Source organism: Mustela nigripes, chromosome 1, assembly GCF_022355385.1.
Source record: "Mustela nigripes isolate SB6536 chromosome 1, MUSNIG.SB6536, whole genome shotgun sequence".
Lineage (NCBI taxonomy): Eukaryota > Metazoa > Chordata > Mammalia > Carnivora > Mustelidae > Mustela > Mustela nigripes.
The window spans coordinates 164,963,573-164,991,423 of NC_081557.1; the positions used below are offsets into that span (position 1 = coordinate 164,963,573).

At 35.1% G+C, this 27,851-nt stretch overlaps 1 protein-coding gene across 3 annotated transcripts in view; it reads left to right on the plus strand.

Moving 5' to 3' along the window:
- BANK1 (B cell scaffold protein with ankyrin repeats 1) overlaps positions 1–27,851 on the plus strand; it is a 306,556-nt gene that overhangs the window by 111,975 nt on the left and 166,730 nt on the right. For all 3 annotated transcript variants that reach the window (XM_059376571.1, XM_059376554.1, XM_059376562.1), the window contains exon 6: positions 5,999–6,104. In XM_059376571.1, coding sequence (XP_059232554.1) covers positions 5,999–6,104 — 106 coding nt within the window. The remainder of the gene's footprint in view (positions 1–5,998; positions 6,105–27,851) is intronic.

Here is a 27,851-nt window from a genome sequence, read left to right on the forward strand (position 1 = left end):
TTACTGTCTTTCTCTACCAGATCTGTAACATTACTTTAATATTCTGTGGCCAGACTGATAGGGTTCATCACCCACCATTAATGCTGAAAACACTACTTCTTTGCCTGCTTCTGCTGTGAAACCTGGACAAGCCAGATTCTCACATTTTTAACCACCAAGGCAGCTAGAGTTTTCATGTTAAGAGTTTTAGACAAACAGACACAAGGGGACAGACATATTTGGAGCTTTTGTTTTTGTGGTTAAAAAAAGAATAGATGTGGTTGACAGTAGCCTACTTTATCATCCCCCTCCCGTGAATGCCATCTTTCCTTCCCCTTTCTGGTTGCATTTGAAGTATCCATCAGGAAAATATGGGACCATAATTTATTCTATACTCAAAACCTGTATCAGATTTTATTCTTTTCTCTGTGCCTAGAATGTAGTATTATATACAGTGTATTTAGAATATAACGGCATAAGTTAAAATCCTTGATGTTGCACTTACTAGCTCTGCAGTTTTGGGTGTTACTAAGTTTTTTGTAACATAGTATTGCATCTATTTAAAAAAAAAAAAGGCATTTAAAAGAAAATCTACCATGAAGGCATGTTATAAAAATTAGAGACAAATTATGTAAACTTTGCATATTCTAGGTATCCAGCGTTTAGTTATTAGTACCTCAACTCTTGAGTCTGTTTCACTGTATGGATTTCTGTCACAGCTGAAACATAGAGGCTTTCGTACCAGTCCAGACATATGAAGTGTCTCCTCACTGCTTGTATTAGATGATACTGTTCTAAAATCCTATTAAGGATAGTCTCTCAGTGCAGTCATGCCCAAGTAGTATTGATGCCCCTTACTCAAGAAAAGGGGACATCAGACCTTTTAAGGGGGTACTGCTATGTAAATAGACTCTTCTCAAGGAATTGAGCTTTGTGTAATGAATATTTCCTGGTTTGTTTATATTTATTTTTCCAGTTAATTTTGTTCTTTTTTTTTTTTGTACTTACTTAAACTTCTAATTATTAGAAATTATAGATGTATATGTATTTGTAAGAAATAATAGAGATTATGTGTTTGGTTTTGGCTTGTGTTTTTCAAGGAATTGGTCCATTTCATGTAACTTGTCAAAATTATGTGTGTGGACTTGTTTCTTGTACTTCCTTATTATCCTTTTGAAGTCTGCAGGTTCTATAGTGATATCCCATGTTTCATTCATGACGTTTGTCATTTGTCATGACAATCTTTTTTTTCATCAATCTTTCTAGAGGCTTGTCAGTTTTTTACTAATGTTTTAAGAGAATTATCTGTTACAATGACTTTCTTCTATTTTATGTCTTCTATTTATTGATTTCTGCATTATATTTATAATTTTTTTCCTTCTACTTGCTTTGAGTTTGTCCTTTTTTTTTTTTTTTTAGTTTGTTGAAGTGGGAACCCATCATGTTTACCAATATTATTTACTTACTATGTTCTTTCTTCCTTCATGTTCCAAGATTTTTTCTTCTATCATATTCTTACTGTTTAAAGAACTTCCTTTATCCATTATTATAGGGTACATCCACTGGCAATAGATTTCCTCTTTTCCTTCATGTGAGAATGTCGTGATTTCTATGTCATTCCTAAAGGACGCTTGTGCTGGGCATAAGCTTCTTGGTTAATAGTTCTCTTCTTTTAATTTTTGGCAAATGGTGTGCCACTTCTTTCTACTATTACTACTGTTTCTAATTGTTTTTACCCTATAGAGTAAGGTTTTGTTTCTCATTCAAATTTTTTTCTTTGTCTTTAATATTCAGCAGTATAACTACAATGTTTCTTGAAATGACATTCTTTGGCTTTACTTTGTTTATGGTTTGTTCAGTTTCTTAAATCTGTAGGTTTATCTCTTGCTAAATCCAGGAAGTTATCAGCCATTATTTCTTTGTGCACTTTTTCATCCCTATCCTCTTTCTCCTCTTCTCCTGGGATTCTGATCACATGAAACTTAAATCTTTTGTTATAATCTCACAGATCCTTGACACTGGTATTTTTTTTGTCTGTCAGTCTTCTTTGTCTCTGTTGTTGAGGTTGAGTATCTTTCATTGTTCTATCTCCAAGTTCACTGATTCTTTCCTTTGCCCCTTGCATTATGCTGTTGAGCCCACTGACAGCATTTTGATTATTGTGTTTTTTAGTTCTAAAAATCACCATTGATTCTTTTCTATACCTTCTATTTCTTTGCTGAAACTTTGTATTTCCTTGCTGAGGCTTTTTTAAAAAAATTATTTCAAGAATTATTGTATTATCTTTTTGAAGCTTTTTATCATGACTGTTTTAATATCTTTTCCAGATGATTCTAAAATCTTTGTCCTCTTTGTGTTGACATTTATTGATTGTCTTATTTTATTCAGTTAGACATCTTCCTGGTTCTTGGTATAAATATTGATTTTCTATTAAAATGTGGACACTTTAGTTGTATTTAAGTAGAAGAAAAAGAAAATGCCATCTTCTCAGAGGTGGCATTCTGTGATTCTAAATATCTTTTAAAACAGATACTTTATATATTTTTCTCTTTTAAAAAAATAGTTATTATAATAAAGTTGTTTATCAAGAATAACAATATATGTATCTGTGTGTGTATATATATATATATATATATATATATATATATATATCATGCTTCAGATTCATATAGAGTCGTGATTTATAAATATGTATGTGAATTTATTTTTAAGTACATTAATCAATCCCACATTTCCTTGCATGACACTGAAAGAATTCTGGAAAAAGTCATATATTTATTTCATATGTACAAAGTTGTTATCCTTTTTTAAAATATCTTTCTGTCTATCTCATTGCTTAGTTTTTTCTGAATTCTTTTTTCTAATATTCTTGAATAAGTATAGATCTAAGCAAAAGTACATATGTATATATATTTATATTATTCATATATAAGTAATCTTTCTTATAACCAAATACTAGTGTAAACATAATTTTATCATTACATTCTAATTTTCACATCAAGTTGTTCCTTATTAACTAAAACCTTAGAGTGGTTAAAGGTGTTGCTGAATAAATGTCAAACTACTCTATTTTAATCTCTATTTGAACAACCATTGTATCAACCTCATTAAGTATGTTTTAGGTTGCACAATTTATTTTAAGGAGAGGAATTTCTTTTACAAGCAAAATTCATATCAGCTTTGTTCATAACAGCCAAAAATGAAAAAATCAAAAACAAAAACAAATGTTCTCTAACTGGTGAACAGATTAGCAAACTACAGAGCACCCATGACGTAAAGAAGTACCGCTCAACAACAGAAATGAGCATTCTTTTTTTTAATTTTATTTTACTTTATTTCTTTTCAGTGTTCCAGAATTCACTGTTTATGCACCACACCCAGTGCTCCATGCAATATGTGCCCTCCACAATACCCACCACCAGGCTCACCCAACCTCCCACTCTTCTCCCCTCCAAAACCCTGTTTGTTTCTTAGAGTCCACAGTCTTCCATGGTTTGTCTCCCCATTTTCAAATTTCAATGTCAGTGTTTAGAAAGGTTGCCTATTTGGGTCCTTGAAATTTAGAAATTAGCATAACTGCTCATATCAGATTTTTCTAGTTAGGATATCTTCTAGGAAGAAATCCTTTAGGGATCATTTTTAATAGCCATTTCTGTGATTTTTCACATGTTTGTGTCCTATACCATTTTTTTTGTAGGCATAATACTAGTAACAGAATTGTGAAATGGGAAATAGATATGATTCAACTAGTTATGATAGGCTGGAATATGAAAAGTTTCCTATATTTTTTCCTAATTAAATAATTGTCTACATGGTGATGGTTTTTTCCTTCTTCTGATTTTAAAAACACTGCCACTGTATTTTAAAAAATTCAGTGGTATAAGCAGTAGCATTTCTCACATTAAAGTGTCACAGTGCCTTAGGGGAAGAAATGGGGCTTCTCAGATTCCTACTAGGAACTCTTGCCCTTTTGAATTCTCATCTGTGTCTCAGAATCTCCGAACTGGAAGGAATCTCAGAGTTGATCTTATGCCTAACTTATATGTGAGTGCAGTGACTCAATGACACACCAGTCTGTCCATATTAAATCTTGCGTACTTTACGGAATAAATACCAAGTTTATCTCCTCACCTAGGAATATCACTAACTATTAGATAATAGTCTATGCAGAACTCTTGCGGCCAATGGCACAATTTTTAAAGAAAATTTATAAACTAATGTTATAGTTTTAATATTTTCATGGTCCCTTTCATTAGTTCTTATAGCTAAGACATTCTTTTTGAGATTTAGTATACAGAAAGTGTAACTATATTGCCAGTAATGTAAATAATTTTAATTTGATCCACATAATAAACATTTCCATGTTAATTTTTATAGGCCTTAAACAACTCCTCGTTGCTCACAGAATGAATTATAAACTTTTTATTTCATATACAAAACACATTTTGAAATGCCCACTTCCTTCTCTCTCATTCTTCTGCAGTTGTATGGAAATTCGTAAAACCCTTAACTGGACCATGCTTTATGATACCTCCATGACAATATGCAATTTGTTCCTTTAGTCCAGAATGCTCTTTATATGCGTGGCAATCTCAGTTTAGCTCATCTCACCTACAAAGCCATTTCTAACCTTTTCATCCCGTGTGGAATTGAGCCACCTCCCTTTTGCCTGCACTGTACTTGACCCATGAAGATTTTCTATCATCGTACATTGAACTCAATTCATTACCCATATACGTAATTAGATGACCATGAATTTCTTGAAGGCAGAAATTGTTGAATCTCTCTTCCCTTTTAAAAAAAAAATGCTCCAGGGCTAATGGTCTCACATAGTCCATAACCATAGCATTAAGAAGATTAACGTTGGTTTTGCTTAGCATTCTATAGCTATAAGTTGAGAAGACTTTCATCATACATGATGAGGACTTTTAAAAATCCAGAGAAGCCCAGACCACTTTGTTACTGAAGGCATGCAGATTTATTGAAAGAAACTGAGTAAGAAAATATCTTTTTTTTTCTTTCAATCCAGTCATTTAATTTCTGTGACTAGGTATTGGAAATAAGTCTAATTTTATTTGGAAATCATACAAAAACCTTAATTAGGAACTTTTGTTCCACAAACCTCTCTCTACTTGGTGGCTTTGCTGATTGGCCCACCTTCTCAGATATAGTTATCCAGGTCTCAAGCCAAATTGGTCATAGCCAGAGCTCACAAAAAACAATTTTAAAGGAATGGTGGGTCTGTAATAGGCTTGTCACGGGTAGTATGATTCTACATGGCTCATCTCCCAAATGCTCAGTTTAGGGAAATAGAGTCAACATATAGCTTATTCTATAGCTGGGGGCAGGGGGAGACCAAGATGACTATTCTCCCTCACTTTAATGCAGAAGTGAAATAATCTATTTAAAATTATACCATTTCTGATCCTTAGGTTGAAGAACCAGACTCATCATTTTATTACTTCATTTATTAAAATGTTACACGTATTTTAACAGAATTTATTTTTGAAACAAATTCCAGTGTTATCATTGATCTGCTGTAAAGCTTTATTAAAATTAGTAAGTATTTAAATAAAATTATTCATCCAGGCACAAAGGTTTTTATTTATTGCATCTATTTTATTTATTGCATCTATTTTCCATTGTTTTAATAACTGGTTTTTAGAGGCACCTGGGTGGCTCAGTTGGTTAGGTGTCTGCCTTCAGCTCAGATCATGATCCTGAGTCTACCCTTCCCCCTGCTCAGTGGGGAGTCTGCTTCTTCCTCTCTCTCCACTCCTCCCTCAGTTTGTGCTCTCTCTCTCTTTCTCTCTCTCAAATGAATAAATAAAATCTTAAAAAAAAATAACCAAGTTTTAGTCAAGCCCCTAATGTTTTGTACTTTTCAAAAGAGGGGTCAGTTTTATTAGATAGATTAACCAACATTTACCCCAGCTAATAATCTTTATTATGTTGCACTAAGATGAGTTCCTATGTAAATAACTGAACTAATAAAAATTTCTTTTTCGTCTGAAAACAGAAAGACATTGATGAACTTGATGATATTCTTACATCCATATTCAAACACGAGATACCATATTATGAGTTTCGATCGTTCCAACCTGAAATCAACCCCCAAAAAGAATGTGAGTATTTTCCAACTGCATCAATTATTCACACACTATAACTATTTAATAAATATTATAGCCAAGAATATAGCTGGCTGCATTGCTGATTAAATGTTTTAGACAATTCCCATCCCCTGGCAAGAGAGCACATTTGTAACAAACTTCTAGAGGTCCATTTGGTAAATTGTTTTATCATGAGCCCCAAAAATGTGCCTAACTTTTAAAATCAGCAAACCTGATTCCTGTTGTTATTCTAAGGACATTTTTAGATAATTGATAATGGAGATTGTTCATCACAGCTTTATTTATAATTACTTAAAGTAGAAATAACTTAATCGAGGTAATTGATTAAATAAATTTTGGGACATCCATTAATGCAACATCATAAACAAATTTTATTATGAATTGATTTGCTGGTTGGAGTGATGCTTTGATATATACTTAACTGAATAAAAGCAGGGTACATAGCAGTAGAGAGAGTATGATCTTCTGCTTTAAACAGTATATAGGTTTAGTAGTATATATGTATCTGTATATATACATATTATATATATGATAGTATATATAGTTTATATATAAATAAATATAGTTTATATATAAATAAATATTGTGTGTGTGTGTGGTTTGGACAGGCATGCACCTATTAACAATAGTTATGCAATTGCAGGTATTACGTCTTTTTTCCATTTTACTTAATCTGTGTTTTCCACAATGACTGTGTTATTTGTGTCATAAAAAGAAATATATATACCTATCAAGAAAAATTATAGAGGTGCTACTACAAGAAAAATCATACTTCTAAATTTTATCATGAGCTCAGCGGTATATTTTCAAAATCTCCTGTTCCTACATAGTTTGTTGACAACTGTTTATAATTTGGCTATATTCCCACTGTGTGCCAAACAGTATGATAGAGATGTAATGGTGAGTAAGACAGGCATGAAGCTAAAGCATATGAGAGGTTGACTATAGGTATACTGTAGGACTATTTAGCAGAGGCTTTTTCTGTAGGATTTCTATACTATTTGAAGCGGTTTTATCCTCAGGCTGGCAAGCCTCAGGGAAGCAGGAAGAAAAGAATAGGAGTCTAAAGTCACAGCCAATTGTGATTTACCTAAGTGTGTAAGAACCTGTAAGATGTTTACATTATGAGTTTACATTACATGGAAAGGTTAATAATGGGCTAGTTTTGAAAAAGGAATCCGGTGAAAGTGATAGAAATGTATTTCCCATATACATTTTAACGATGTATATATAACTCACTAAGATTAGAAATTAAGTTAGGGTAGAAAGGAACATAATTTGATTTCTCACTTGAGACACTCATCATTTGACTGGGAAACAAGATAATATATGTCATAATAGAAAGAAACAATGTTGGGGCGCCTGGGTGGCTCAGTGGGTTAAAGCCTCTGCCTTCAGCTCAGGTCATGATCCCAGGGTCCTGGGATCGAGCCCCGCATGGGGCTCTCTGCTCAGCAGGGAGCCTGCTTCCTTCTCTCTGCCAGCTTCTCTGCCTACTTGTGATCTCTGTCTGTCAAATAAATAAATAAAATCTTTAAAAAAAAAAAAAAAAAAAAAAAAAAAAAAAAGAAAGAAACAATGCACTAAACTCTATGGAATTTATTATATCAACAATATAATTTTTTTAAAAAACTGCATTCTTTTTCAGGATATGCTTCATAAAGGAGGTAGGATTTTACCTATGTCCTGAATGATGTGTTCCTCTAAGGAAAGGGAAAGGAAACAGAAATTCTAGACAAGAGAAAGTGCATTGAAAAGTATGAGGATGGAACTATTACCCAATTTTTCAGATTTCTTCAGCATTGCATTTATTTAGGCTTGTGGAATAAGAATTGTGGCTTTAGAGAGAACAGAATGGTCTCTTGTTTATATGGGTTAAGAATTCTAGCTAAGTTTAAAAGTGCTTCTCAGTATCTTGTTTAGGTTACAGAATGTGAGTTTTATTTTTTTAATTTTTTAAAAGATTTTATTTATTTATTTGACAGACAGAGATCACAAGTAGGCAGAGATGCAGGCCGCTGGCCGAGAGAGAGAGGGAAGCAGGCTCCCTGCTGAGCAGAGAGCCCTATCCAGCCCTCAGGACCCTGAGATCATAACCTAAGCCGAAAGCAGAAGCTTAACCCACTGAGCCACCCAGGCACCCTAGAATATGAATTTTAGAGTTGGAAAGGATGGAAGAGCTCTGGTCCTTTATTTTCATAGAAAAAGAATTCTGGATGTGTTAAATCAGAGCTCCTGATACTGTGAATACAGTTAAGCTTCTACTTTTCTAACAAACCTCCAGGTAAAGCTGATGCTTGCCAGTCTCAGATCTTTCACTTAGTATCAAGTATTTAGAGCAGTGGATCTCAGACTTGGTGCATATTATAATTAACTCTGGAGCTTTAGAGCATTTGATGCCTAAACCACGCCCCTTGCCCCCAACAATGAAGAATCTGGGAGTGGGTCCTAGCTCTCAGTATTTTTTAAAGTTTTCCAGGTGATTCCAGTGGGTGGCCAAGTTTATCAGCCCCTTGTTTCTTCAACATATTACAGATTTCTACAGCAAAATCATTCTTCGTACTGACCTTTGGCATAGAGAAAATACTATTTTTCTTAGGTCAGAAAATTAGTAGTATAAGAAAGTTTTGAACCATTGCTAGAATATAATGATCACTACATGTTTGGAAAGATTTTTATAAAACAATTACAATTTTAAAAAGAAGTTAAAAATGAAAAGTTCAATATAATCTGGGTAATTCATTCAGAAACCTCATTGCTGGGTATTGTTAGATGACAGAAGCTATGAAGCCTATAACAGGAGAAAACAACCATCATAACATCAGGCTTTCATTTCTAGTTTAAGTACAAAATAACAAAATACAAATCACAGAACAAAAATACACAAGATAGACATGAATATGACTGAACTCATGTTTTGCTTGCCTCCTTGACCTCATAATCTTGAATTAGTGTCAGCTTCAAAAAGCTGGTCTTGAAGACCTTGCACCTTTATTTTCATAGTGTTCAAGTTAAATTGATGATAAGATTTGAGAAGCCTTTATACACAAAGTGGAATTAATCGAGCAAGAGAATTTGGGAAAGAAATGGTAGGTTGTTAAGGACGTTCTATAGAAACATTTCTAGAGATGCACTGAGAAGTAAATTCAGCAAACAATGAACCAGGTATAACTCCAGATTCTACCCCTGAAGACAGTTCTATAATTATTTGGTGAAATGTTTTATTTATTAAATATTTATTATTTATTACTCTATATTTTAGCTGAAATAAATTAGAGGTTAGGACACTTTGTGGAGAAGATAGTCATATGGAATTGGTAGGGTATACTCGGGTACTAACCTACCCTCAGGGTGAGCCATGGAATTACATACAAATACCCATGGTTCTTTAAAACTATGATGCTAAATGCTATATTAATCAAACTGCTATCTCATTGTTCCATCCTCTTTTCAATTGACTTCGGTTAATTCTGGGCTAGTTTCCTCTTACTTTATTTATTGTAAGTAAAATGCTATTCGATATCATTATGCCCTGGCCATTTTCACTCCTGTCTACCAATAAATTTCCTTATTTGACTTTTTTCCCCATAGGCAAGCAGCATTGAGATATGGGATTATAGAGATAAGATAGAAATTATGTAAGAAACCATATCTACTTTAGTGTTCTCTTACCCTGTAATGCTTTATTATTGACTTAAAAATAACATTTTTCATAGGAAAAAATTCTCCCTAGTAAAATAATAAAAGATTTCCAAATGAACTTGATATGGTAGTGGAACATAGGACTTTTGAACACAACAGTCATAGAAATAATTCATGTACATAACATTCCAGTATGTGAATCACTGGGGATTGTGAAATCAATACAGGGTATTTTAACAGGAAGTTTCCTCCTGATACACAAGATATTAGAGTAAGAAGTATCCGACTACATTCTTAAAGTAAGCGTGAGTGATTTATGAGTGAATTCTGTTTTGGTTGTTGATTTGGTACAGGCCATTGTGAAATCGGTTTGTAGGTGACTGATGGTAGGGTGGTGGGGCCAAGCAGCTCAGCTGCCAGACACCATTGCATTAGCCCCTCTGCAACTCTTCCCTGTTTTGAGCTTCAAGCCCTCTTCTGCAGAGTCTTAGGAAAGTCTTGCTATAGCAGATACATAAACCTCCCTAACTTCAGAACCCTTCCAAAGACTGTAATGAAGATTACATGCATGTAATAGGAAAAAATAAATAGCTTGGCTTGTTTTTAAAAGAGGATACAGTTGCTGGTACCAATTTATAATTCCACCAGCAGTGTTATTCTCCACATCTTTTCTATATCAAGAATTGCAAGGGAGTTTATTTTTGCCATCTGACAGGTATGAAATGATATATCAGTCTTTAATTAATATTGTTATTATTAATATAATCATGCATCTTTTCTTTTGTTATTTACAATTTTATTTTTCTTCAGTGAATTTCCATTTAATAGAGTTCATGTATTTCTATTGGTTGCTTTTTCTTAATTGAATTGGGGATTTTTTTCTTTTTCAGTTTATATTCTTTTTTTTTTTTAAGATTTTATTTATTATTTATTTGACAGAGAGAGAGAGATCACAAGTAGACATAGAAGCAGGCAGAGAGAGAGGGGGAAGCAGGCTCCCTGCTAAGCAGAGAGCCCAATGTAGGGCTCAATCTCAGGACCTTGAGACCATGACCTAACCCACCCAGGTGCCCCTATATTCTTTATAGTAGCTATTTGTTAGTTCTCTACATTGCAAATATCTACTTAATTGATTGCTTGTTTTTTAGTTTGTATGGTGTTTTATGTAAGCATATAATTAAGTTCGTTATAGAATTTGTTTCTATTAGAACTCATCCCCACCTCATTCTTAAAATTATCTTTGTTCTTCTTCCTCCTTTATTTGTCCTTTGATATTTAGGATCAGCTTGTCAAATTCTATTAAAAACTCTAATAAAGGGGTGCCTGAGTGGCTTAGTTGGTTAGGTGGCTGCCTTTGGCTCAGGCCATGATCTGAGGATCCTGGGATCAAACCCTACATAGGGCTCTCTGCTCAGTGGGGAGTCCGTTTCTCCCTCCCCTTCCCTCCATCCATGCTCTCCCTCTCTCTCTCTCAAATAATTAAATAAAATATTTCTTAAAGTTCTAATAAAATTAAAGTAAAGCTCTCAGTTAATTTTGTAAAAATTACCACTTTTTAGCATACTTAACTCTCTCTGATCATATGCATGTAACTTTATTTATTTGGGTGTTTTTATTATATACTTCAAAAGTATTATATTTTTATAAAATCCTTAAAAGCTTTTATTAGATTTATTTCTGATTATTTTATGGTTTTGATATCATCAAAAATGTTACTTTAAAATTTTGATTTTTAATTATTTTTGACTCTTCCTTTCCTTGATACCCATGGGATTGAGCCATGTATCTTATAACATATCATAGCTCTGGAATTACTATTCCAATTCCCTAAGAAGAAAATTAGAAACAGATAAAATCAACATCAGAGAGAGAGAGGGAAGCAGGCTCCCCACTGAGCAGAGAGCCTGATGGGGGGCTCGATCCCAGGACCCTGGAATCATGACCTGAGCCGAAGGCAGAGGCTTTAACCCACTGAGCCACCCAGGTGCCCCAAGAATTACAGTTTTGAGTAACTCCCCAAGACCCCCAAAACTCTGCAAAAAAATATCTAAAAGTAGTTGGAAATGCAGACTGATTCGGAGACTGCAAGTTGTTAACAAGTGAAATAAAGCACTACTCAGAAGACATAGAGAAGAGAATTATGTAGTTGTAACTAACTGCCTCTCAAGTTCATTTTCTGTTGTACTGAACCTGAATCTCATTTGTCATATACCCTTCCCCATTTTAAACATCTCGGCAGTTGAAGGATGAGTTCATATATACACACATTGGGATAAGATATGACTAGAAGACTACAGGACAAAATTATGAACAGAGCAGTGTAATATACAAGGGACAGGACGACAGAGAAGTTAAAAAAAGAAAAAAGTAACAAATTACACAGAGAATCCAAACTGGCAATTGTAGGGTTAACAGCACATGATAAAGAATAGGTGAAGCTTGGAAGCTAAAGCAGTAGGCTGCTTGTGTCTAGCTACTTTCATAGCGTTCCTATCCTGAGAGCCAGTTTCTGACTTGGGTCATTCTGGAAGCCAGAAAGGTGAGCTGGAATGGAAGAAGTTGTATCCTTATGGAACAAATTGTTGACAATAATAGAAATCTGAGAAACAAGCATGACCTCTACCCAGGATATCTGACAGACTGTAAGAAATTATATCCTCAGTGCTTATTATCTACAGAATCTGAATGAACATTACCTCTGTAAGAATATAATGTGAGATGTTTGGTTGAAATATTGTTTCTAACAATATTTATTTATCAGATTGCTGTAAGACTGTATATTTCTCCAGGAAATAAGTAAAGATAGATATATTTTAGCAGTAAATTTTCTCTTCGATTGTAGTCTTTTCCATTGACAACACAAAAAGACATTTTTTTAAATTTTTTTAAGATTTTATTTATTTATTTGACAGACAGATATCACAAGTAGGCAGAGAGGCAGGCAGAGAGAGAGAGGAGGAAGCAGGCTCCCCGCTAAGCAGAGAGCCCGATGCGGGGCCTGATCCTAGGACCCTGAGATTGTGACCTGAGCTGAAGGCAGCGGCTTAACCCACTGAGCCACCCAGGCGCTCCAAAAAGACATTTTAAAATATGTAAAGCAGGGGTGCCTTGATGGATCAGTCAGCTGGAAGTCCGACTCCTGGTTTTGCTTAGGTCATGTCTCAGCATCCTGGGATTGAGCCCCATGTCAGTCTCCGCTGGGCTCTATGCTCAGTGCAGAGTCTGCTTGTCCCTCTCCTTCCCCCTCTGCCCCTGCCCCTGCCCGTGCTCTCTCTTTCTCTCTCTCTACAATAAATATATACATACATACATACATAAAATCTTTTTTAAAAATTAAAAAATAAATCAGACATGTAAACCATGATGAAAGTGGAAATCTCTTAAAGAAACAGTGAATAGAATGGAGAAAAAGTCTACCCCAGACATACTTTGTATACTTTGCAGTTTTACTAGCTCTCTGTGAGGTTTACCTCAGTTTTCCTGGCTATCCACTCTTGCTTAATCATTTAAACCAAGCTCCATACTTCCTCGTATTTAGCATTTTTCTCTTGAACTTCGGTGGACATCAGAATTACTTGGAAGGTTTGTTAAAACTCAGATTGTTGGACCCTACTCAGAATTTTTGATACAGTAGGTCTGGGATGGACTCAGGGATTTTACATTTCTCACAAATTCATAGATGATGCTGTTGTTACTGGTCTGTGAGTCACCAGTGAAAAGCACTGAGTAAACACGCAGTAATGACATGACATGAATAAAATTAAATAAATTTTAAGAATATATTTAAATCATTTAAATAATATAATTAAAGTCAAGATATCATATTTGTTTTTATCTCTTTTTGTCCCAGTATTTAAAGGATAGCTGCAGAATGAAGTAATCTTAGAGTCCTTATCTAAAACATGTATGTTTTGTGTATGTTCATTTAAAAAAAAACACAAAAAACCCTCAAGAATTCTTAGAAGCTTAATAGACTCTATCCTAGGTACTCTTCCAGATACTGAGGAAAGGTAAAAGAATATGAGATAAATAAAATACAACTCAGTGATACAGTGCCACTGTATTTTTTTTTTTTTTAAGATTTTACTTACTAATTTGAGAATGAGAAAGATCACGAGCAGGAGGAAAGGTAGAGAGAGAAGCCAACATCTCAATGAGAAGGGACTCTGATGTGGGGCTCGATCCCAGGACGTGAGATCATGACCTGAATAGAATGCAAACACTTAACCGACTGAGCCACCCTGGTGCCTGCATTTTAATTACTTTAACTAATTTAATTCCTCACAAGAATCCCGAGGAAAGTACTATTTTTAATCTCTGCTTTACAGATGAGACATTGTATCTCTTACCCAAATAGTGGCAGAGCTGGGATTTGGATCCAGACAGCCCATCTGAGGTGGCCACATTACTAACAAAGGACTGCAGCCCTATTTACACTGTAATGAGCTGTAGCTCCAGGGTGCCGAGGGAGCCCAGAGAAAGAAGGGTAGTCAGAGGAAACTTCCTAGGGAGATGATCTTAAATTTGGAGGAAAGGTTATGAATTATTTTTGTTAAATTGTTTAAAATTACTACTTAAATGAATAATTTATATAAGCAAGTTTGAAATTATCTCAGATGCTCTGTATATTATTTTTTGCAATCCTAGAAATATTTTTGTTTCATAGTTTGTGATTTCCTTCCAGTCACCCTTTTTGCCTCCGTGGGCAAATACTATCCTTTAGGATGGAGCTCTGTTACTTTTGTTCACGGATTTATTCCCAGTCCTGTAAATGTTTCTAGTACTCAATAAACATTTGCTACATTAATTAATCTGTTAATGACAACCAAGTTAACTACAGAAGAACTTCAATAAGACCATAGTCAGCAATCATTATAGACTATAATATTTGAGCTCCAAAAATAAAAGAGCTCTTCTTTGTAGGAATATAAGGCAGCAATTTTAATGTCATTATTTTGTCTTTTCTTTTCTACCTCAATCTGTGGTATCAGCCATTAGCCGAATGAAAAAAAAAAAAAATGGCATATGAGCTTTCTGAATATACTGCTTGAATTCTCTGTGCTCAGAAACCCAAAACACATATGTTCATCTTCTCTGGACTCACACACAAAAAAATATATGGCTTTCAGGGTCAAAAATAATAAGTTTAAATCTGTAAATTTATCATATGGTTAAGGAAAAAAAACATAAACATTGTCCATTAGTAACTGGTAGTAACTGGTAGTAACAGGAAAGAGGCTCTGTAATATCCATTTTATTAAGAAATGCAAGTATGGGTTAGCCTCAGTCATACATACACACACACACACACACACACAATGAAAATGAACTTTTTTTTTTTAATTAAAGGTTGAGTAAGTTATTATTTAAGGAACTCCTCTTACTTTTTCAGCTGCTTGCAGTAGTAATCCTAAACCTGGAGTTTCTGTCTTCTGAGATTCTTGACAGGTCCAGAACCCCCCTCAAGCACTAATCTACTATTAACCTCTCTCCAAATATCTTTCACTTCTGAAAGCGACTCATTTGCTCTCGAGATTCTACCATTACCAAATAGTTACAGAAGATCTTTGTAGTGTCACTGCAGGTCTAAAGACTCATCGTACTACTCTGAGAAGGATAGTAATTCAAAGACTCAGAAGAACTTGTTTTTATGTCTTGTTTCTATAGATTATGGTTTACGAAAACCACTATGGTCATTTTCCTCATGTAATTAGTCAGGATGCACCAGAGAAACAGAACCAACAGGATGTGTTAAGAGAGACAAAGAGACAGAAGGAGGTTTACTTTAAGGAACTGGCCCATGTGATTGTGGAGCAGGCAATTCTGAAACATGTAGGTCATGCCAGCAGGCTGAAAATCTCAGGAGTAGATTTTGTTGCCTTGAGTCCAAAGGCGGTCTGGAAACCAAATTTCTTCCTCTTTGGGGATCCTCGGTCTTTTCTCCTACAGCCTTCAGCTGATTGGATGAGGCCACTCCCATGACAGAGGCTACTCAGAGTCTACTGATTTAAATGTTAATCATATCTACAGTATACTTTCATAGTTACATCTAGACTTATATTTGACTAAACAGCTGGGCACCATATCCAAGTAGGTGACACTTAAAAATAACAATCACACTTAACCATCATTCTATTGTTTAGAGGTGAGCAGCTCTAAACAACTGTAATTTAGCCCCACACCTCTTGTGATCCCTAGCAATCAGTGTGAACAATGGCTGCTCAATTGATTTGTAAAGCAACTGTAACCTAGTAGCTGGAAAATCTCCTAAAATCTCCTATCCTACTTAATAGACTGAGGATATGTTGATAGTGTGGTTAATAATTTGAATTTATGTATGTAATATAAATCCTTGATCCAGGAAAAATAGATATTGCTTAGAATGTTAAAACATACTGAATTATAGAGCTATTACTACCTTCCTGTTTCATGAGGGTGTCTTTCGAGTTAACATTTCCTGCTTAGTATAATAAGCTAAATTATCCCTAAAGAAATTCATGTCCTAATTCCCAGATCTGTAATTAAGTTACCTTACATGGCAAAAATATATCTGGATCCCTATTTCAGAATATATTCTCATCTAAAAAAAATTATCTCGGAATATTTGCTCTTTTCCCAAAACAAGTTTCCTGCGGTGACCCAGGAGCTAAGTTTATAACCAATATGCTCAACGCAAAGACCCATATGTGTAATTTGACTTATTGCTCTGTAACTTATTATGGCAGCCATTCCATCAACACCCATACCTGTACCTCTTCATGGCCCTCATTGTCACCTTCCTTAATGAGTTTCTCTTTCTCTTACCTTGTAACTTTGTAGCCATAAACCTGAATTTTTTTTTATTGTGTTATGTTAGTGAACATACAGTCCATCATTAGTTTTTGATGTAGTGTTCCGTGATTCATTGTTTGTGTATAGCACCCAGTGCTCCATGCAGTATGTGCCGTCCTTAATAGCCATCACCTGGATGTTATCTTAAATTCACCTCTTTCCTTCAGAGCCAGCCGACTCAATCATCAAGTCCTATTAACTTTTCTTTTGAAGTGTCCAACATTTCTATCCTTCCTTGTCCATTCCAGTGTGACTCCACTCTAATTCAGACCATCAGTTATTTCTCCTTGCTCCTGAGAAAGTCTTCTAGCAGGGTTTTCTAACATATTTTATTTTCTATCCTACATTTAGGTGCTCCCCTAAATATTCTTACATTCCATTTTTATCCTGTCCCTATATTATGTATGATGGTGCTCCCAAAGTCATCTTAAGCTCTCACCAGTAATTTTATTACTCCCAATACTACCCAAATTTTCCTCCTTGCTTTAGCTCATTTTTTTAAAAGATTTTATTTATTTATTTGACAGAGATCACAAGTAGGCGGGCAGAGAATGAGAGAGGGAAGCAAGCTCCCTGCTGAGCAGAGAGCTTGATGCAGGGTTCGATCCCAGGACCCTGGGATCATGACCTGAGCCAAAGGCAGAGGCTTTAACCCACTGAGCCACACAGGCACCCCTTTAGTTCATTTTTATTTTCAAAATTATTTAACATTTTTAAATAAATCATTTGCTTAAGACTATAAAATCTGAGAATTGCTGAATATTTCTTAGTACTGAAATCAAACATCCTTACCTGATATGTTGGTTTACTGCCTGGTGGTGCATATCCCTTGGATTTCCATGGGAGACCCATACAAAAGCTAGTGGGTGGTTTTCTTCCTGTAAGTCATGGCCTCATGGAAAGTGTTCAGCTCTCTGATCTTACCTTCACCTGTCATGTTTCCTTACTTATGTTGTTCTAGATTTCCTGACCCTTTCTAAGTTCTTTCCTGGCTGCTTCTTAGGTTCTTAGTTTGTTTTTGCTATTGTTGTTGTTTGTTTCTTTGTTTTTGCTTTTTTGTTTGTTTGTTTTTGTTTTACTGTCAAGATTCAGCAGAGACAAAGTTAGTAGTTTTCAAAAGTCTTTTTTAAATGAACAGAGAGGAAAAGAATACAGTCACACTTCTATAGAAATAACATTTCTAGAGATTTCTTAATTTAAACAGAGAGTAGTCACAGACTGGCCAGATTAGTTGAACTTGGAGCAGCCCCACTCTTTTTATTACTTCATCACTGTCTGAGTTAGATAGTGGAGAATGGATAATAAACCTACTCGAATGCTGTAAGATTTAACTTTAACTGATACTATTATAAGAACCGCTAACAAAGACTATATGTCTTCCTTTGTTTCCTAACATCACCTCCAGGCGTGCGGTCCAAATTCCAGGCTATTTATTGTGGCTTCATGGATTACTTGTTTTACATGCTGCCATTCCTGGACACTGTCTTGGATAAGAAGCTGTTTTACAGTGTGTCCCCAAATACTCTTTCTCTGGGATCAGACCGTCTTGCATCAGTCTGCTGCTTCCCTGTTCTGCTGCTCTGTTATCACTCACTCTGACACTACATGGCTGCAATTTCTCTTTTTCAACTCAATTCATTCATTAGGTGTCATATTTTCCTTCCTTTCTCATCCTCCTTCCTCTTTTCCTCTTTCTTCTCCTCTTATTACTACTGTTGCTAATTTTATGGAGGATTCTATCTATGAGGGTATTCAGTGAACAATGAACTGTCTATGGATTCAAGGTTACATGCTCCATTCATTTCTCATGCTTCTTGTCAGTTGATCATTCATATATTTTGCATGCCAGAACAGCAATCTTCCAGAACTTTATTTTTATAGCTTTATAAACTCCCAATCTTAAGCATTTAATTACAATAAACTATACAGAATCTAACCAAAATCAAAAAGACCTACAATCACTGAAAGGAATTTATATTATCTGAGAAAAACAGAGTAAGGATTCACTTTCATCCTAGATTTTCCCTATTATTTTGCGTAAGTCTGGCAAATAGGAAAATAAACAAGACAGAGTCAAGGCACTAGGACTGTTCTTTCTGCATCTAGGGTGGTTGCCAGTATGGGGTCTAACCATGCCCAGTTTGGATTTTAACCTTGTAAACTCTAAACATGGAGACAAGAAGGAGAATGTCTCAGAAATCATGGGCTGAAATGTTCACAGCTTCCTCCTCCAGCCTGGCCTCACTCTGAGAAGCAACACATAGGGCTGGACCCAGAGATTCCTTAACAGTGTGGAAGAAAGAAAAGAAGGCACCATACTTTTGAAAATGCCCAGCCATGTTGCAACAAGAAGCAAATGTCGAACTCTTTCTCCACAAAGGAAAAGGGGCCTTTAGATTTCTTTACAATGCAATTGATTCTCATTGTTCATGGTAGTTATGAACTTTATTTATAAACTTTATTTATTTATTTATAAAGTCTCTGAATAGAGAATACTGAACATTGCTCAAGGAGAAATACAGGATTAGCTTCCTGCAAACCTCTGGTCACATTTTTGTCAGTCTATTAATACATAACCTCATTTTATGCATGTTTCTGTTTAAAAACCCAGCATTTAATAGGTATTTTTGAGTCACTGATATAGAACTCACCAACAATGTCATTATAATTCATGCCTGAACAAAATTTATCTAACACATTTATTTTCTTCATAAAACGGATCACAGCTTTCTTGTGCTTGGGAACACCAGACAGCACCTCTGTGCTATGCCAGGGGGTCACTTTGTAAACAACTGATAACCACACCACCACCAACAAAAAAACTCACAAAAATAGAAAACGTGAAAACATGGCACTACATAGACCACAAAGAGGACATTTGGTATAAGTACGAGAATTGAAATAAGAAAGCAGGTTGTTGTCTTGTTTGACCTCAGCTGGAAACATGCAGTCAGATTTTTTACTGCTCTGCACATGTCTACAAATGATCACAAAAGGGCCACAGGTTTTGATTGGGAGGGAACAAATAAATTTTTATGAGTAGGAAAATTTGAAAATATGAAATTGTGAGTAGTGAGGATCAATAGTACTTGTTTGTATGAAAGAATACATTAGACCTAGGTTTAATAGCTTATTGGTTAGATGTTATCAGTTTCATTTAAACATGGAGAAAACTGAGATACAAAATTCAAGTAACTTGTCTAAATTACACCATTAGTGAATGCTGGAGTTGGGATTCCATCTATCCAATCTGGTTCCAAAGCCCTTATGTTTAAGCACTAACTGCACAATATTACCTCTCAAAATAAACAAGTATTAAGCTTTAGAATTGCAAGGTTTATAATAATAAAAGTCATTATTTTGAACATTATTTATTAAGATGAAACCAGAATTCATTTGAATATAATGTTGATTAGGAATTTAACCATTTTTACTAAAACACTTGTAAAAAAAAAAATTACATGAAGTTTCCTGAGATAGTTACAAGGGTCATACAAATTGGGTACAACTTTTAATATTTTCTCTTAAATATTTAATAGACTATTTTAGTAACAAGAATGTAATTAATGTAATTAATGAGGTGTAGTGTAATTAATGTAATTAATGAGGTGATTCCAAAATTGAGGCTAATACTAAAGTGTGTATCTATGCACTTCCCACTCATATTTTTTTAAAGATTTTATTTATTTATTTGACAGAGAGATCACAAGAAGGCAGAGAGAGAGAGAGAGAGAGAGAGAGAGAGGCAGGCTCCCCGCTGAGCAGAGAGCCAGATGAGAGGCTTGATCCCAAGACCCTGAGATCATGACCTAGGCCCAAGGCAGAGGCTTAACCCACTGAGCCACCCAGGTGCCCCCCCCACTCATATTTTATGTAATACAAGAGATAAGAAAACTGTAGCAAAGGGATTTGATGGAACATTATTTCCCTTGTGCATTTAATTTTCACTGTCAAGGCTTTAGAAATATAATAACCCTAGCAGTATTTTTTTTGCTTGAAATTCTAAATAGGCTTCTGTGTTTACTATTTCAACAGGATGTGGAGAATGGCACCTCACGTGTTGCATTTGTCTTCTCCTGTCACAGAACAATCAGATTCATACACCCAGCAATGCTCCATTTTATAGACCCCCAGAAATATTAACATTTTAACAGACTCCAAATCCTATGATGAAAGGAATGAAAATTATTACCTTTCTTCAACCTTCACAAATGTCATCCTTACTCTTTTAATTGACATCTAATTAGCATTCAGGGAAAATTATCCTAAAACCATCTGTGGCACGGCTTCTAACCCAGAAGAAAATCAGAAGTCCCCAGCCCCTCTAATTTTATAAATGAAGAGTCAGAGGTCAGGGAGATGAACTTTCTTAAACATTACAGATTGAGTGGCTGAGCTGGGATTAGAAAGCAGTTCTCCTGATTTATCTTTTCTTTGCTGTGTGCTTCATTGTTTTGTCCTAAAGTGGCCACCTGCTCATTCTCCTTTGAGTGAATAAATATTTATGATTCTAGATAGTGATTTATGAGAACAAATGGATTACATAGCCATGCACTTCCAGTTTGTATCATCATCTTTTAAATTTTTAAAGCTTATATTCCAACCTTGGGTATATTCCCATTCTATTATTCTGGTGAGCAAGGTTAATCTTTTGAAAGCTTTGGTTTGATTACTTTAATCTAATTATTGGCCACCTCTTATAGGGATTACCTTGAACTTTTAGAAATGGCTCAGCATAAACAAATATATGACTCAATTTCTTTACTACATACCAAGTCACCTATTTATTTTTATTTGCAAAACTAGTGAAATTGGAATTTCCTTGAAAAAGGAGAGACATTAAATTCTGTTCTTCTGAAATTAGCATTCAACAAACGTGGGTTGAAACAACTGAAGCTGAAAATTTATTTCATCCAGAAAAAAAAGTCAAAAGCAAACTGACCACACTTTAGTGTGAATTGTGGTTTCTTATTTACACCTTGATAATAAAATTCATTGCATCTGCAATGAATCTTGATTACTTCAATGAAAATTTCCATGAAATGAAGCAGGCGTACACTACAGAGTAAGCAAATTTTATAAGACTTTTTCTATCTTCTTAAGGAATCCATTATTTTAATCTAATAAGTAAGATTATAAACTACTTATAAAATAAACATTGTATGCACAGCAAAGGAAACAATCAACAAAACCAAAAGACAATTAACAGAATGGGAGAAGATAGTCACAAATGACATATCAGATAAAGGGCTAGTATCCAGAATCTATGAAGAACTTACCAAACTGAACACCCAAAGAACAAATAATCCAATCAAGAAATGGGCAGAAGACATGAACAGACATTTCTGCAAAGACATCCAAATGACCAACAGACACATGAAAAAGTGCTCCATATCACTTGGCATCAGGGAAATACAAATCAAAACCACAGTGAAATACCACCTCACACCAGTCAGAATGGCTAAAATTAAGCCAGGAAACAACAGATGTTGGTGAGGATGTAGAGAAAGGGAAACCCCCCTAAACTGTTGGTGGGAATTTAAGCTGGTGCAGGCACTCTGGAAAAGTGTGGAGGTTTCTCAAAAAGTTGAAAATAGAGCTACCCTGCAACCCAGCAATCACACTACTGGGTATTTATCCTAAAGATAAAAATGCAGTGATCCAAAGGAGAATGTGCACCCCAATGTTTATAACAGCAATGTCCACAATAGCCAAACTATGGAAAGGGCCTAGATGTCCATCAACAGATGGACGTCCATCTAATAGATAAAGAAGATATGGTACACACACACACACACACACACACACACACACACACACTGGAATATTATGCAGCCATCCAAAAACTGAAATCTTGCCATTTGCAACAACATGGATGGAACTAGAAGGTATTATGCTAAGCAAAATAAGTCAGTCGGAGAAAGACAATTAATATATGATCTCACTGATATGTGGAATTTGAGAAACCATAAGAGACTCTTAATCTCAGGAAACAAGCTGAGGGTTGCTGGGGTGGGGGCAGTGGGAAGGATGGGGTGGCTGGGTGATGGACATTGGTAAGGCTATGTGCTATTGTGAGTGCTGTGAATTCTGTAAGACTGATGAATGACAGACCTGTACCCCTGAAACAAATAATGCATGACATGTTAATAAAAAATAAAAATAAATGTAAATTTAAGAAAATCACTAAATGGTGTATGAGCTAAGACTAATAGGACTCTGTTTCTCATTACATGTTCATCACAAGAGGCTATTGCTCCCATTATAACAACAAGCAAGATGATTTTCAAAATCAGTATCTCTTTTTTAATCCAGCAGAAAATTAATGACAAAAAAACCTAAATAACCAAATTCCAGAAAGAGTCCTTCATAAGAAAGAAGAAATTCATGACTTCCTTTATCCTTTACAGAGCAACAAGAACTCACTATTGATGAAGAGTAAAGAGAAACTAGTTGAATGTTTAGCAAACTTTAAGTGGATATACTAGGCTAGTGTGATGGACAAAAATCCCACAGAGCTCCAATTACAGACTGGGTCTGCATCACCCACTACCTCTCTTTTGTAGGCTGTTACAAGTGCACAGAGCTAGTATACCAAGGGCTGGAGGGCAAGAAACCTGAGAGAGCTCCTTGTAAAACATTCTGATCCCTCCCTGAAGTCCTGGTCCTGGCTGCTGAAGAGTGAAAGGGGTCAGGTTTGCTGAGACAAATCCCACCAAAGCTTTTACCATGAGCTTACAGAGAGCATACGGAGAGGCATCAAAGCTGGAAGAAATACTTCCAAGCTATTGGGATGGTAAGGAGTCTGTCTTAACCACGTATACTACAGAGGCCTCACAAAATCTAAAAGAGATATTCTGATGTGAATTCTGGAGGCAGGACTGGAGGAAAAAAAGAATATCTGGTAACCCAAAAGCTGACAGCCAGTCTGTACAGCAGCTGGGGTTTCTTGAGTCTCGGCAAGGCTCAGATGCCAACCTGTGCTGAAGAAAGTTGTGATCCTGCCCTCAAAATATTTGAGGCCAGTTGTTAATGGAAGCTAAGTAATGATGCAAAAATGACCAAGCTCAGTTCATCGACAGAAAAATTTCACTCCATTCCCAAATGTAGTTGTCTGACTGAGGCAATGGTATGCCTTATTCTGGGGATAAACATTATTTACTTGAGCTCTTTAATATAATACAATAAAAAATTGTGAGAAATATGAAGAAGGAAGAAAAAGTGACCCTTGGTCAAGAAAAGAGACAGTGATTAGAAGCAGACACAGAAATGTTCCAGATGTTGAAATAATCAGATGAAATACTAGAAAAGCTATGATAAATATGTTATAGAATCTATTGTAAAAGTTAGGCAACGTGTAAAAAGATGGCAATTTTATCAGAGCAATAGAAATTATAATAAAAAAAAGAAATCCTAGAAATACACAATATCAGAAATTTTTAAAAAATTAAATGGAGTTAATCATAGAAACAACAAAGGAAAAGAGAATCAGTAAACTTGAAGACCATCCAAATAAATTACTCAAACTGAAAACTCTAGACTCAAAGTAAAGCCATAAAAAAGAACAAGGTCAGTTCATGTACATATTAATTTGACTCCATTCTGATCCAAGCTGCATAGAATAATATTAAATAATCTAACATACTGTAATATTCCTTTAGTAAAAGTGACAGAATGAAGCAAAAAAATTTTGAAGATTCAGGAACACGGCAGGGATGTCCATTATCACCACTGCTATTCAACATCGTACTAGAGGTCCTAGCCTCAGCAATCAGACAACAAAAGGAAATTAAAGGCATCCAAATTGGCAAAGAAGAAGTCAAATTATCACTCTTCGCAGATGATATGATACTATATGTGGAAAACCCAAAAGACTGCACTCCAAAACTGCTAGAACTTATACAGGAATTCAGTAAAGTGTCAGGATATAAAATCAATGCACAGAAATCAGTTGCATTTCTCTACACCAACAGCAAGACAGAAGAAAGAGATATTAAGGAGTCAATCCCATTTACAATTGCATCCAAAACCATAAGATACCTAGGAATAAACCTAACCAAAGAGACACAGAATCTATACTCAGAAAACTATAAAGTACTCATGAAAGAAATTGAGGAAGACACAAAGAAATGGAAAAATGTTCCATGCTCCTGGATTGGAAGAATAAATATTGTGAAAATGTCTATGCTACCTAAAGCAATCTACACATTTAATGCAATTCCTATCAAAGTAACATCCATCTTTTTCAAAGAAATGGAACAAATAATTCTAAAATTTATATGGAACCAGAAAAGACCTCGAATAGCCAAAGGGATATTGAAAAAGAAAGCCAACGTTGGTGGCATCACAATTCCGGACTTCAAGCTCTATTACAAAGCTGTCATCATCAAGACAGCATGGTACTGGCACAAAAACAGACACATAGATCAATGGAACAGAATAGAGAGCCCAGAAATAGACCCTCAAATCTATGGTCAACTAATCTTCGACAAAGCAGGAAAGAATGTCCAATGGAAAAAAGACAGCCTCTTCAATAAATGGTGCTGGGAAAATTGGACAGCCACATGCAGAAAAATGAAATTGGACCATTTCCTTACACCACACACAAAAATAGACTCAAAATGGATGAAGGACCTCAATGTACGAAAGGAATCCATCAAAATCCTTGAGGAGAACACGGGCAGCAACCTCTTCGACCTCTGCCGCAGCAACATCTTCCTAGGAACAACGCAAAAGGCAAGGGAAGCAAGGGAAAAAATGAACTACTGGGATTTCATCAAGATCAAAAGCTTTTGCACAGCAAAGGAAACAGTTAACAAAACCAAAAGTCAACTGACAGAATGGGAGAAGATATTTGCAAACGACATATCAGATAAAGGACTAGTGTCCAGAATCTATAAAGAGCTTAGCAAACTCAACACCCAAAGAACAAATAATCCAATCAAGAAATGGGCAGAAGACATGAACAGACATTTCTGCAAAGAAGACATCCAGATGGCGAACAGACACATGAAAAAGTGCTCCATATCACTCGGCATCAGGGAAATACAAATCAAAACCACAATGAGATATCACCTCACACCAGTCAGAATGGCTAAAATCAACAAGTCAGGAAATGACAGATGCTGGCGAGGATGCGGAGAATGAAGAAATAATGGCCGGGAGTGACCCAAAATTGATGAATCACATCAATCCACAGATTCAGTAAGCCCTGTAACTCCCAAGCAGAAAAAATATAAAAATATCATACTAACACACACCATAGTTAAACTGCTGAATCAAAAATAAAAATAAAGTCTTAAAAGTAGTTATAGGGGGCTGAGGAGGAGAGGGTGAAGAGTTTGTAGTGGGGAAAGCACATTCCATAGAGGAAAACAATTTTAAGAATGGTATCTGACCTCTCATCAGAAATAGAGGCTGGAAGACAATACAATACACATGTATATATGATTCCACTTATATGAAATCCAAGAAGAAATCAAACTTACCTATGTTGATGATAATTAGAAAATGGCTGCTTCTGAAGTGGAGAATGACTAAAATGACACATGAGAGAATTTGCTACCATGATAGAAACTTTCTTTTGCTTGTTTTGGGTGGTAATTGCATGGATGTATAAAATTGCTAGAATTCATTAAACTTATTAGTGCAATTTTAAATCATACTTTCATAAAAAAAATTTTTAAGCCCCAGAAACACAAAAATCTTTACACAAAAACGTTAGTGATCATGTGATTACAAACATGCCTGTGCAAGATACAGAGGAATCCATTCATATCTCAAATTCTCATAATAATCAAATCATGGTGAAAATACAAAAAGTATCATTTTTATAAAGAGTATACATAAAAGCCTGAACTAGTTCTTTGCATAATCATACCTGTATTGGCATGAATATCTTTATTCATATACATAAATATAATATTATATTCGCATGCTGAGTATAATTTGATGTTCTACAAAAATAATGCTAAAGATCATGATTTAATTAACATTAAAATAACCCAACATAGTTCCTATGAATCATTTCAAATTCTTTGAAAGGTTAGCTCTGTCATATTTTAATTTAAAGAACTTAAATTAGAAATTTTTTCGTTATTGACTATGTATATTAGCAGGCTGAGCATTTCCAACTTAATGAAAATAAGCAGGTAAAATAACCTCATCCAAGATAATAGAAAGGGTTGCTGTAAATGATTTATTTAGGCCAATTTAAAACTGATTCATCATTTTATAAAGGACCAACTATTCTGGGGTAAAGCTCTCAAGATCGTACTTTGGAGTAATGAAAAGAATTAGGGATCTTATGGTTGGAACAAAGATGAATTAGGACAAGGATGCTTTAATCTATTGACAAAGAAGAGAGAATATTTACCTAATGCCTATTATGTTTCAGACACTTTGCTGGGCACGTTTTCTGTGTTATGTCCCTTAATTATCTCAGTAGCCTTACAATTTTGGAAGAGAAGGCTAGGCTCAGATAATTAGTAGCATGTTGAAGTTCACATAGTGAATGCCAACTCGAAGCCTGTGCTTTTGCGACTATCGTATTCTACATCGTCTAAAGGTGCTTGTTTGCTCTCTCTCTCTCTCTCTGTCTCTCTGTCAAATAAATAAATAAAAATCTTAAACAAAAAACAGCAACATTTCTATTACTGGTTAGGAACATAAAAAGATACCCTCTAAGGCTCTTTCATGTCTGTAACCTCACAAAGTATTCTAGTATATTAATGGATTTTAAGCTGCCACTAGAAATGAAGCAGAGCAATGGGAAATAAAGAAGCCAACCTTCAAATCTGTAGCACCCTTTACTATCGCTATGATCTTAAATCAATAGAACTTCTTCCATACATGTCAGAAAACACAGTTCACAGTAGCAGAACTGTTAAGAAAGGCAGCCTGAAAATCCATGACCTCTTGTCCCAGTCCTTGTTACACTTTTTGATGTACAAGAGAGATTTTTAATGAAGTTTGTTGTTGTTGTTTCTAATATTATATTATTTGAAACAAGGGATTTACTGACAGGGGTTTGGTGAGGTTAAAAGGTGACTGTTCCCAAAATGATTAAACATTTCTTTAATGATAAAAACATTTTAAGTTGCATTGACAGTGATTTACAATTTCACCAGAATAGCAGTGTGCAAGAATAATGCAAAAAGCATTGATTGCCAGGTGATGTTTTTTATTTATTTTATGATATGTCAGTGAGACAGATAACCAAGGACTTGTAGAAATCTGATATTATCATGTCAATATTTTCTTGATTAA